General features: G+C 41.1%; 1 protein-coding gene across 2 annotated transcripts in view; it reads left to right on the top strand.

Moving 5' to 3' along the window:
* Nucleotides 1-6,562: 6,562 nt before the first annotated feature.
* The window catches only part of TMEM26 (transmembrane protein 26), a 47,585-nt gene continuing 40,620 nt past the window's right edge, over nucleotides 6,563-13,527 (top strand). For both annotated transcript variants that reach the window (XM_040485126.1, XM_040485127.1), the window contains exon 1: nucleotides 6,563-6,779. In XM_040485126.1, the coding sequence (XP_040341060.1) occupies nucleotides 6,589-6,779 (191 nt within the window). In that variant the 5' untranslated portion in view covers nucleotides 6,563-6,588. The remainder of the gene's footprint in view (nucleotides 6,780-13,527) is intronic.

Genomic DNA, 13,527 nt, shown 5'->3' with positions numbered 1-13,527 from the left:
TCAGTTGGTTGAGGGTCATGATCTCACGGTCTGTGAGTTTGAGCCCTACGTCGGGCTCTATGCCGACAGCTCAGAGCCTGGAGCCTGTTTCGGATTCTGTGTCTCCCTCTCTCTCTGACCCTCCCCCGTTCATGCTCTGTCTCTCTCTGTCTCAAAAAAAATAAATAAAGGTTAAACAAAATTTGAAGTGTCTGAAAATTGATAATTACCACTGAAATTTACTTAATTTTTTAAAGAAGAGTAATCATTACTATTACTGCTAACTTAATAGAACTCTCCTTTTGCTCCACTATTATACATAATGTGAAACAGTTGCTGTTCTATTTAATCCACATATTTCAGAACAGCCAAGAAATCTGAGTTTTTCGATTCAAATTTTGATCTAGAAACTAAGATTTCACCTTTGAAATGATAGAATTAATTTTTAAAAACAAAGAGGACACAATAAAAACAGTACTGGAAAAGTGTGAGGGGGTGGACCAGGACTTTTGAGGACTTTCAGGAAGATAGAATTGGACAAGCAGGATTAGTGTCAGTGGAGAAACCAGAGGAGAAGAAAATAGCCTGAGCTAAGCAGAAGTGAGCACAGGCCTTCTGTGAGAGCCCCATAGAAGCTGAAGTCATACCAGCAAGAGCAAACAGAAGTTGTTCTCAAGGGATTTACACATTAACTCTACTCAGGACAGTGGAAATGGTTGAGGATCTTCTCTGCTTCCTTACTCAGAGTCATTGATGATGTCAAGCTAAAATCTGAGAGCTGTACTTTTGAGAAAGATGGGAGTGGGGTGAGAATCCTAGTAAAAGTATAAGAAAGTCAGAGCATTCATGAGGAGTGGATATGGATATTTACAGTAGCCAGGGCTGGGGAATGACAGAGAATATAGATCAAGGATGCTCTATCAAGGACTGAATGAATACCCTAAGCACCAGCCCTCAGAGGAACTCTCCTTACCTTGACATCACAGTCTGCTTCTCCTCACTGAATCCCATAGGGAAGCTGATCTGACAAATGTATCCTGCCCTAGTCCTTAGGTCCATAACCGACTCTCTCATTCAGTAGACAGCAACTCAGAATACCTCTACCAAATTTGTCTCTTGGCCAGCCTAGGTCATTGTTTGCAAATATAAATGGACAACAAAGAATCATCCTATTTTTTGAAGATCACCAGATTATAAAACCCTGGAAGTGAAAGAAGGAATGAATAAAAACTGAGCAATCAATGAAGTGAAAGCAGAAATGATCATCAGGAAAGATAAAATTATGAATAATAGTAAAGGAATTTCAAAAGCTATTGCATCCATCAAATGATAACAAGCTGCTATGAAAAAAATGGGATATCAATTAATTAAGCAGTTAATAAGAAAGGCTTGTTACAAAATAAATTGGCCAAAAGAAACACTGATAGAGTTGAACAATAAGATAAAATCATCTGAAGATTAAGTCAGACATCGGGAAGAGAAAGTTAGGAAGCTCTATCAGAACATAGATCAAAAAGACAAAAATGGAAAATATAAAGCATTCCAGAAGGAGAAAACAGAAACAATAGGGAAGAAATTATCAAAGAAGTAACAGAAGATCAACTTTCCTAAATAAAGAAACAAAACTAATCTGTAGGGTAGTGTAAATGGAAAAAGTCCAATATCTATTTACACACATTCAAATGATAAACATTCCAGGGATTTGAAAAAATCCTAATAATTCCAGAGATTAAAAAATAATTATCTACAAAGAGAAGACAATGAGATGTACATGAAACTTCCTATCAGTAATACTGGATTCTGAAAAATAATAGATGTTCTCGAAGTTCTGAGGAAAACATACATTGCATATGAAAATTACATTGAATGCTAACTACATATTTTAAATATTTTGTGCTGATTTTCAGTTTTTAAGACCAATGCAATATATTTAATTATACCTAGGGAGCAGTATGTTGTTTTCATAGACAACATCATCTCTAACAAAATTTGGGAAGTAGAGGTGGAGTGAAGAAGAAAGAAAATATTGTGGGAGTATCAGACTCCCCAGCTTTCAAATTTTGTGAGTTGGTAAATTAAGAAACAGAGAAATATAAGGTATACTTTAAAAGATATAATTGTAACTGCCAAGAAAAATGCAAATGGAAGGTGTTAATTGTGAACAATTTCTCTGGGGAGTGGAAGTGTACTTTCCTACAGTGTATGATTTTTACCATGCATCATGTCATATACATACATACATATATACATACTGTATGTATGTATGTGTGTATGTATATGAATGATGTCTAAAGACCAAAATGGAGTCAAGGGAGGAATGAACATTAGTAGGAAGCTGTGGCTTTTGAGACCCAACTGCAGCTTTGGTGGCTTCTGGAGGCAGATGTGATTTTGGATTGCATCGCTGTTTGGAGGCCATAATTGTGCCTACAATGTTTAAATAGTATCAGACAGGGTCATCTCTAACACTGTAGAAATAGGATGTGTACATATCAGCCAAGGGACGGATGGTCCTAGATGCATCAGTCAATATGCCTGCTGTGGCCCTTCCTCCTCTGCTCAAACTGTCCTACCCAGAATCCCATGGTGAAGGATGATGAAAGCAGCATCAACACCGGGCTTTGCATTGGAATGGCCAATGATTGAATTACAGTCCATCAATAGCCTACTCACTGGTCCAATGTGTGGCCTGGTAACTAGAATTGAAAAAATTCAGTGAATTCCTTTTCTCAGGAGTTTGAACTCAGAATGTGGAGAGATTGCTTGTAAGTGGACAGTGGCAGAGAGTTGCTGTGAAAAGGTCTATAAACTGCAACTAGGAAATCCCAGAGCCCCTTCAGTCCACAGCTATCCTACAATTCCAGTTGCTCAAGCCTCTATTGTACTTTGTGCTTGATTTCCAAGGGGTTTCATCTCCTTGTTAGACCTTGTTAGACCTTGTTAGACCTTCCAGTAACTACTCCTTTTACTCGAGTTAGCATGAAAGAGACTCTTCCATACGAGCAAAATCACTCTAATTGACAGAGAAGCCTGACAACGGTTTCACTTTGCATTCAGAAGGCAAGAGAAGTGTGGCGACTGCTGTCCCCTGGGACAATAGGGTGAGCTGGTTCCACTACATGCAATCCAACTCTATATCACAAGAACTGGGTGTATGAGGCTAAGATTGCTTTTTCAAGAAGAGACATTTTGGGCGTGCTGGGTGGCTCAGTCGGTTAAGCGTCCAACTTTGGCTCAGGTCATGATCTCACAGTTTGTGGGTTCCAGTCCCACGCTGGGCTCTGTGCTAATAGCTCAGAGCCTGGAACCTGCTTCGGATTCTGTGTCTCCTTATCTCTCTGCCCCTCCCCTGCTGGCACTCTGTCTCTTTCTCAAAAAGAAATAAAAACCTTAAAACAATTTTTTTAAAAAAGCATCAGACTCTTGACTTCTGCTTAGGTCCTGATCTCATGTTTTGTGGGATCGAACCCCTCATCAGGCTCTGTGCTGACAGTGTTGAGCCTGCTTGGGATTTTCTCTCTCTGCCTCTCCCCTGCTCATGCTCTTTCTCTCTCAAATAAATAAGTACACTTTTTTTTTTTTATAAAAAGAAAGAAGAGTAGGATTTTTTTAAATTGCTTAATTTTTTTCTTTTTAAAAGATGTGTGATCTATTTGGATTGGAGATCTCAAGATAGTTCTCAAAGCCTCCAGTCTTCTAAAATGAGCCTAGGAACAATATTTTTTTAAATAACCTTAAAGTTATATTTAATGACAATTTTGTTTTTCAGACCCCCAGGTAATGGAACTTAGACTGAATCTAAACCTTCAAATCAAGAAGCAATATAGATGTTTGGAAGCTAGCAGAGCAACTCCCTTCCTTGTTAAACCCTTCTCCTGGAGCCCTTCCCAGGAGGCTTGAGAAAGAGGAGAGAGGCAGCCAGGCCCTTCCATCCTCCCGTGAAGACAAAAATTTCACAGAACATGAACATCAAGCAGGGCCACTCTGTGAGGCTGATGGAGTGAGACAGAAGTAGGATCACTGGGCAATTTTGCCTGAACTCAGACAAAATATGAACATTGCCCAAACCATGGAACTGACCTAACTGACCCCTAACTAAATAAGCTTTATTAAGACACCCCATCATAGAATTAACCCCACTTCCTGGGAGCATCCAATTAGAGTAGCGCCCCACTTTCTTAGCTGTCCTCAAATCACTGAACAGAAGTTCAAGCGCTTCTTAGTGAGTCCTTTCTAATGCCTTCTTCCTGAGATGCCCTCAGTTCTCCCCAGACTGTGCTCTCTTTCCTTCAAAGAGCAGTAAACCTCATTTGTTCAGCAACAGATGTGTTCCTGGTGGCATTCGGCCGGGATTTGACAGGCCTTGCGAGGGTCACATTCGTTGCTCCACTCTGAGTATTAATTGTCTCAGATCGTCAAAGAGCAACTCCCAGAACTAACTTTCTTGGTCCAGGCAAGAATCATCAGTGATTACCAAGCACGTCTTAGCTGCCAGGTTCTTTATATGGATTGATTCATTTGATCCTCACAATGGCCCTATGAATTGATGAGTTTAGTACCCCATATACAGATGAGGAAACTGAGGTACAAAGTTTATAGCACTACTAAGTGACCGAGCCAGGAGTCTAAGACAGCCTGCTGGCCTGGCTGTAGGGCACCAGGGTCCACACCCTGCCCCCCACTGCCCTAGTGCACAGTGCTCTTGTGTGCCACTGAAGAGTGTGAGGTCACTGGTCACTGTGCTATCCGCCTACAATGAAAAGCACTATAATAAGCGATGCCAGAGATTTCACTGCTGGGTTCCCTGGAAGATATGGAAGAATGCACATCCACAGGATGAAGAAAATCTTCCTAATAACAGTTAATCAGAAATAACTGAGCTTCTAAGCAACTGGATTTTTTTTTCACCTAATGAACACATGGATCATAGAATTCGGAATTTGCAACCTAATTTTAAGAAAAGTATGGGATGATTCTAAGTTGAATAAACCTAACCAAGAAAAATATTCCTTTTGTGTTTTTCTCTCAATTTTACTAATGCAGTTGAGAGAACATTCCTGCTTGGTAGTAACATGACTACCATTTATTTCTCTCCCCAGAAAGAGGGGTGCTGAGGTACAAGAGCCTTAGAAGGCAGTGGTTAATACTTAGTGAGATTTCAATAACTTAGTTTCATTTTATTTTAGTTTTGTAATTACCTTCTATCTATGGCCTACTATACTGTTTTTTTTCCATTTATGAGTGATATAAAGTTTCATTTAAAATTATTTCAGTATAAATTTGAGTTCATTTAAATAAAAATGTAAAATAAATAGTGATACAGGTGGTAGGAAACCAAACAGGAAAACAAAAATCATGGGGCACCTGGGTGGCTCAATCCCTTAAGCATCTGACTCTTGATTTCTACTCAGGTCATGTTTCCTAGGATCCAGCCCTGTGTTGGGCTCTGCACTGGCAGTGTGGGGCCTGCGTGGGATTCTCTGTCTCTGTCTCTGTCTTTCTCTCTGCCCCTCCCCTGCTCACACTGTCTGTTTTTCTCAAAATAAATAAATAAATAAATAAATAAACAAACTAACAAACTTAAAAAACTTTTTTTTTTTTTTTTAATCATGAAGGTGTTTTGGGAAACCCTGACTTCAGTGTCCTCTTCGCCTTGGATGCTGGAACACCAGAGTTTAATTCATTGGTCATTGATCTCCAGGGCGCAGTTCCCAGCTGCATGAATTTCTCCCTCCAGTCCAACTCCTGTCTTTATCTTCTACCTCCTCCCTCACTTTCCCCTCTGTCTTCCTGTCTTACTACCCTCCCTCTTTCAGATGAAATTAGTGGAGGCGGGGGGGGGGGGGGCGGGAGAGTAGGGACGACTTAATAAAGAACATCCCTTTGCTTTGGTAACACCGTGCCCAAAGACTGCAAGTGACCTGGACCACCTGCCCCCTAAATGCGGTGCGGGGAGCTCTCAGAAAGCCCCGGCGGATTCCCTCCCGTCCCGTGAAGTTTTCATTCTCCAAGCGGCGCAGGAACAGCGTTTCTAAAACTGCTTGGACAGCGGATTCTTTGGCCCCCCTGGGTTCCATCTCAGAGTCACTGTGAGAGCGTGTTCCTGTAAGAAGAGTGAGTGAATTAAACCACTTCGGCGGAAGAGCCAGGGAGCAGATGCCGCAGATGTGCCCCCTTCCCTTTACAGACTCCGTAGCACCTGGACCTTCACTCCCCTCCAGCCCTCGGAGAGTTTGGGGGAAGCCCCTGCGGGTGGGATGGGCTTGAGGGCCGGGATGGAGCCTGACTCCCGGCATTGGGAGGGCAGTGGGCAGCGCTGGGGAATAACGCCCCGGAGCCCCGGCGGCACAGCCCCAGACTTTCTGGAAAGCCCAACAGTCTAGACGTGCTGGGTTTAGATTCTCCCCTCTCCGAGAGTTCTCAGGAAGTTTGGGGGAGGGGCGAGCCGCTGTCTCCCCTTCGGGCGCGGGAGGCTGAGCCGGGACTGCGGCAGCGGCGGGTCTCCAGCTGTCACGTCCCCGCCCACGGGCGGGCTCCGGGGCTCCCGAGAGGGGCGGCCGGGCGCGGGCGCGGGCGGGGGGCGGCGGCGGGCAGAGCGCGCGGGCCGGCATGGAGGGACTGGTCCTGCTCAACGCCCTGGCCACCCGGCTGCTGTTCCTGCTGCACTCGCTGGTTGGGGTCTGGCGAGTGACCGAGGTGAAGAAGGAGCCGCTGTACTGGCTGCTCGCGCTGCTCAACCTCTTGCTCTTTCTGGAGACTGGGCTCACCCTCAAGTTCAAGCGCGGCAGAGGCTACAAATGGTGAGCGCACCCCGGGAAAGGGCGGGCGCGCGAAGTCCCTGGGCGCTGTGCCCTACAGCTCGCGGGCAGCCCAAGAACCCATCTCCCCGCAGCCCGCCGATTCCTTACTCGGGTACGGACCCTCTTTGTCCTCGCCGGGAGCTTCCAAGGAGCGCGAGACCTTGCGCATCTCTGGGACCCGCCGGAGTACCTCGCGGTCCCAGGGCTACACAAGGAAGGCTCAGTCGCTGCCCGGTGTCACCCAGTCCCAGGTTTGGTAACTTGGAAGATATGAAAAAAGAAAGGAGGCGCTTGCCTGCTCTACAGAAGGTGCTCCAGAGAGGGGGAGTCGTGCGGCAAGGGGGTGTCCATGTGCCCTGCTCCCTGGGGTGTGTGAGTGTGCATTCGCATGCAGGTGTGGGGATGGCTCCAGAGAGGGGGAGGTGTGGGGCAAGAGGGTGTCCAGGGGCCCTGCTCCCTGGGCTGTGTGCGTGTGCATTGGGGAGTCGTGGGGCAAGGGGGTGTCCATGGGCCCTGCTCCCTGGGGTGTGTGCGTGTGCATTCGCATGCAGGTGTGGGGATACGTTTCGCTGGGCACCAGCGACTTTTGTGAGAGCTTGTGTGCATAAAACAATCTCCCAGGGTGAGAAGTCCCCAGAAGCACTTCTGTGCCTCTTTGCTTCCTTTAGCCGGGGGCCCTGGCATGGCACCCGCTTCAGGTGTCCTGGTTCCTTCGGAGCTTGGTTAATGGTAAGTTCATCTTGTCAAAGAAGGGTTGCTATGCAACCTCAACCTCCAAGAACTGCCTGACGTTTTATTTGCTCCCTGAAGATTTGAATGGCAATAGAATTGAGAAAAAGATTATTTTGCCATTTACAAAGAGTTTCCACCTCCATCCCTCCACTCCCAGGAGGTTTTCATCCCAAAGTTCTCCAAGTTAGGCCTCTTCCTATATTAATTTTTAAAAACTAAAATTATGGTCACATAAAAATTCAGTAAAATGTTTGCTATACATTAGTAAAAACAAAACAAAAACAAAACAAAACAACAAAAACCACCAGTAAGTCTGTGTTTTCATATGTCGATACTTTTAAAAATACCTAATCTACAAGAAAATATTATTAGTCAATTCAAATGTTACATACACGATGGCATTATAGTTAGCCACCAAATTAAGGGGGAGGAAAACCCCTCTCTATAGTTTTATAGATTAAGCTGCAAAAGGCTGTGTATTTCGTGACAGTTCAAGGATGAGACCCTGTTGTCTCTTAAGATGATGTGAATCTTGCTTAAATTTTCCACTGTTGAAAAATTTCTGGAATTATCAATGAGAAAATTATTCAAGTAGAATCCTAATATAACAAAATAAGGATTGGAATGTTACTATCCCTCCCTCTCACTATGAACAGCTTATTAAGCAGGAGAGATTTGAGGTACTTTCCGATGTACCTTTTAAGAACCTCAAAAAAAAAAATGGCATTAGCTTCCCCCAATAAGCCTTAGGGTTAAAGAAACAGAAGTGGAGAAAAGTGTTCACACAGCAGGTCATGTGAGATTTATTTAGTTTTTTACTGATCAGTTTTAAGATGCTAGGGTAGAAAATACCTTCTGTAACAAGAGCATGAGGTCTGAGGCTGAAAAGTGTTCCATGAAAGATAATCTTGTCACCAACTATCACAGCTTCTGGGAGAAATGTCAACCTTAGAGGAAGGACCAACTCAACCAGCCTTAAAATATCCTCCCTCAATATACTCCCTCCAAATATACTCCCTCCAAGAGTAAACCAGAGGCCTTAGCTCATGTGAAGTCAAAATTCCTCTTCAGTTGTATAGAAATACTGTAGCCAGTTGAAACTTTACCTTCATGTCTATACCATCATTGGCAGCTGATTCAGACTGGTATGTAACTTACCACTAAGAGAGGAAAGAGATTGGGGCAAAAATGGGTGATCAATGTGTAGAGTTAAATAGGGAACTGGGGACGTAGTCATGTGTGGTCTCAAGATCAGAAGAAAAATGGAGTAATCTGGGCTTTCCCACTTACTTGCTTTGAGGCGTTGAGCAAGTTACTTAACCTCTCTCACCCTTAGTTTCCTCATCTATAAATACATGTAGGTTGTTATAAATCAAATGAAATAATATATTTGATAGTCAATGAATAAAAAAGGAGTGTTTTTTTCTAGATCCTAGGGTTTTTCTTCTTTTTCTTCTTATTATTAAAAAACACTTTGTGTCAACTGGACACATTTTCTGTCTGTACAAGTCCAACAACTTTACTTGAGGGACTGGCCAACAAACCATTGATTCAGAATCAAAAAGTAAAAAAAAAAACCATTCTCACCTTTATTTCAGAACAGTCCAATGATGTATACTGTGTATTATAGCACTAATTCAGAAAAATTGTGCTGGCTCCATATCCAGACTAATATTTTAAAATAAGCAAAGAAAACAGTAGATTTGGCTTATAAAATTTCAGGAACAAATGAGTCCTTATAAATAATGTAAATAGAAATGTGATTGATAATGCTTTGTTCTACTGATCTTACCAAATGCTTTGTTCTATGAGTCTGCAAATGTGGTCATTTTTTTGTGGTGGACAAAGTTCACACACTATTCTGTCAAAAGGAAAAAAAGTCAGAAGATGGGATGCTTAAAAAATATAGAAAAATATAGAAAATTATCCCTGATATAACATGGTAACAATGAAAAAGGATTTGATTTGGGACATATTTCTTTTCTGGGCTGAAGTTTTCTGAGTAAGGCAAGGCATAGTTTTTGTTATATTTGATTGTTAAAAACAGTTTCAATCAGAAAATCAAGACTGATGAAATAAAAAAAGAGATAAGTACATGTTATGACAGTGTCTATATCTGTATACAGGAAAATGCAGATCTATCCATCTATCCATCTATCTACATGCAGATCTATATGTTATATGCTTTTTGATTCATTGGCCTTACATTTTAGAATCAACCCTATAGATCCAAAAGTACTCATATGTAAAGGCATATGTACAAAATATTAATTTCCATTTTGTACGTAGAAAATAAAGCTAAAAACAACCGATTATCTATCATGACTGTTTGAAAAATTGTAATATACTCACACTATATATAGTTTACTGGTATTAAAAATAATGAGCTAGAGTTTAGCTATTGACCTAGATGGATGTCTATGGTATGTTGTCAGGAGAATAAAGTTACAGAATTATGTGTATTATAGGCTAAATTTTTAAAAAACTTGTTAAAGAATTATCCTTTGTATCAATTGAATACATTATCCATTTATAAGTCAAGAAGAAGAATAAGAAGATGAATCCTTCCCATACTTAAACTCAATCAACCAATAAAATAATGCCTGAATGGTAGATTAAGGTCTGTATACACAAGAGGTGAATGATTCTTTTCTGGAACATCGGATCCATGAACCTCCATTAGACTACTCAGAGCTACTTTGAACATTGTTCTTTTTACTAAAATCTGCACGTGGCCCCAAGTAAATCAAACTTACAGAAATCATGGAATGATACATTGAGCTATAGAGGAAAATGTGAACAAAGTTTCCTAAAACATAGCAAACATATTACACTTGTCCAAAGAATGTTTCCTTAGCTATCCTTTGGAAAGGAAACATGGCACTAGCACTGCTGAGCTCAGCTGTCGGGGGACAGCAACATTACATCAACACTAATAACTTACAGTTGGACAAGTTTAATGTGTTGGAATCCTATAGAATAGAGAGGGCAAGCCAACGGACACATCCCCTGTTAAGCTCAATAAATGTGTGCTAGTAGAATTTGCTCCTTTTCACCTGGTATTTATTGATTTCATGTGCATGTTCACTTATATTTCTTTAAGATGGAGACTAGTATCACTTGCTGTATTGTTTCTTGATTTTATTCTCTATGGTCCAGTTAACAATTCAATAGATCCATGAATTACCATTTAGGTAAAGTCAAGCACAAGACGATGTTTCTGTTGATTTTTTGGCACTACCGATCAGGTATTTTTCAAGGGTTAGAGAAATGACCAAGACTGTGACAAGTTTGAAGCCTGTTCACATGAAAGCAGGAGGTATCTAAGAATAAATAGAAATCTAAGTGAATTTATTGGTAAAAGTACAGAATTTTAAGCACTGAGCTTTCTTCCTCAGAATCCTAAGCATATAAGGTAAATATAATTGAGTTAATAAAATACCTCACTTATTTGGTCACCTTTCTTCATTATCTCTCTTTCCTTTTTCCTTTATTGAGTTTAATCAGATGTCTGTTTGTTGAATCACCTAATAAGTACATGCAATACTATGCTAGACACTGTGTGAATAGGCAAAAGAAACAGAAAACAAACACACTTGAGATTTTAAAATAAAGGGTAGTATTTTGATTAAGTGCTCAAATGTGTGGGAATAAGAATAATTATGAATATTTAGCATTTGTTGACGTGCAGGCTCTTTTAAGTGTCTTACACAGATTAGCCCACATGACCCTAACAGCAACTGCAACGATTTTCTGTTTCTCTGTCTTCCCCCATTTTTAGATGAGGAGACTGAGGCACAGAGCTGTGAAATCAACTGAAGGAGCAGAGGTATTAAGAGTCCAACAGTTTAGAGGAGAAAAGATGTGACGAAGTGTACTGGGGATGGGGTGGGTAGAGACAAGTGATGTCATGGCATTTGAGCTGGATCAGGAAAAATGGGTAAGAGACAGGAGTGCAAAGGCTGTGTAGGTAAAGGATATCCTGAGGGAGGTGAGTGTAGGGAGACTTGAGCAGATTTCTCCGGAGGAAGCACACAGCCTTATCATTCTCGATTCAACAAAAATATCTGAAACAGCCAATATGTGTTAGACATTGAGTGTCAGGAATATGGAAGTGAATAAAATGGGTGAAATCCTGCCTGGAGGGAACTCACATTTGGTCAGGGGACTCAGAAAATAAAGAAGTAAATAATAAACAAGTGAGCTAGTAAGTAACAAATGAGTGATCAGAACTCTGGAGGCTTGAGTGGCAGGAGTTCCAGATGGATGAAGCAGCAGGGGAAGATTCCAGTGGGTGGTCAGAGCCTCACTGGGGAGGCAGCATCTGAGCTGAGTCTGTTAGGAGGAAAAGCCAGTGTGGGAAGAGCCAGGGAAACACAAAAGAGAGAGGGAAGAGTTAAGTGTGCCCTGGGACATTTCTGACACACCCCCCGGAAGACAAATAAAACTGGCTTTCTTTTCTACTCTTCCTTATCTCTACTCTTCCCCATGTCCTTTGCCAACACAGAAAAATTCCTTCTGGATTTTATACTGTTACCATATCTTATTTGAAGCATCATGTGTTAGCAAATATCTGGGTATCTCCGAACTCAAAATAGGAAAGACGAATTAAGAATCAGAAGGGATTCTATCCTAAACTGATTTCAAATTCAAACCAGTTTTGTAAAAAACAAAAACAAAAAACAAAAAAACAAAAGCTGAATGAAATCTGTTTTGAATACTCAATTGTATTTGGAAGGTTCAACAGCAGAGATGGAAACCAAGACTTGACAGATGCCACATGAAGCCTGATCTTGAAGGAGTCTTGGGTAGTGTAGGAGAAATTCTTTGTCTGATGTAATTATGTAGTGTTCGACAAATTGTTTACAAAAATGCCAGCGAGAAAGTTGGGAAATAAAAGCATTCTTCTCCTGCTCATCGTTTTGGCTATCAGAGAGGATGAAATAAAAGGGTTTAGAAGCAGACCCTGTGATTTCCATATGGCCAACTTGCACACTGGACATTCTCCCTGCAGATAGACTATTTCTTTTATTGTTTGCACTTGCTGTCCCGATTTCCTGAAACCTCTCTTTAGCTTTTCAGTTATTCTAGTAACACTTCCGACAGTGCACTGGGTTTATCAGCCCTGTCCGCAGTGTGTGTACAGTTTTATAATACTTGTCTTCACATGTGTTTGTGTGTATGTGTTTTATATCCTGAACCTTGAGCCCAATGCACGAGGATGACTTAAATTTGCATGTTTTTGGAGGCACACATTGAATGTTACCAGCAAATGACTTTGTTTTTAGTGATCTGAGTCATAGCTTAAGAAGAGTCTTACCCTCACTTGAATTAGTACTCTGCTTCACTCCCAAGAAAAAGTCGTATTTTCTTCTTTTATTTCACAATGGACTTGAGATGAAAGCAATAATTGTGTCTGCATAATTAATAATAATTCTAAAAGAATGGGACCCCCAGGAAACTGAACCATTAAGTGATGTCCATGCTTTTTCCATGAGTATGTTCAACTGAGACATTGAGAACTGAAAATTACGGTTCTCATGTTTTGTAACTTCTTGTACTTGACAGGAAGAGAAGCAAAGTGCAAATTGGTGTGGGCAGCTCTCGTGAGTCAGTATAAATATATTTTTACTTCTAAATTCCATGCACTTCCCTTTCTCATGGTAGTGCCATTATTTGCATTCAGCATCAGGACCAATCTGAATAGTTTAACTTCTTTTCCAACAGTGGAACATTCACTTCTCCATCAAGGTTTATCCGCCTCACGTGCACATCCCTCACTACTCCAGAAGGTCCTCTGAAGGACTGTTATCAGAAGAGTTAGATCTAGGGTATCTACATTATTCTGTTAAAAAAATCAGTGTTTTGTTTTGAAATAAAATAGGGTTTTTATATGCAAGTATCAAAAAGTGTTCTTTGAAAGTCACATGGAAATAATATTAAGGACATACAGATTGTTGGTATAAAATGCTAATGTGGGGACTGATTTTATACATTTTTTTAAATGTTTATTTAT

The sequence above is a fragment of the Herpailurus yagouaroundi genome, unplaced genomic scaffold (assembly GCF_014898765.1).
Source record: "Herpailurus yagouaroundi ecotype Mexico unplaced genomic scaffold, PumYag 163, whole genome shotgun sequence".
Lineage (NCBI taxonomy): Eukaryota > Metazoa > Chordata > Mammalia > Carnivora > Felidae > Herpailurus > Herpailurus yagouaroundi.
Note: the sequence above shows the minus strand (reverse complement) of the source record. Positions and strands in the feature narration are given on the sequence as shown.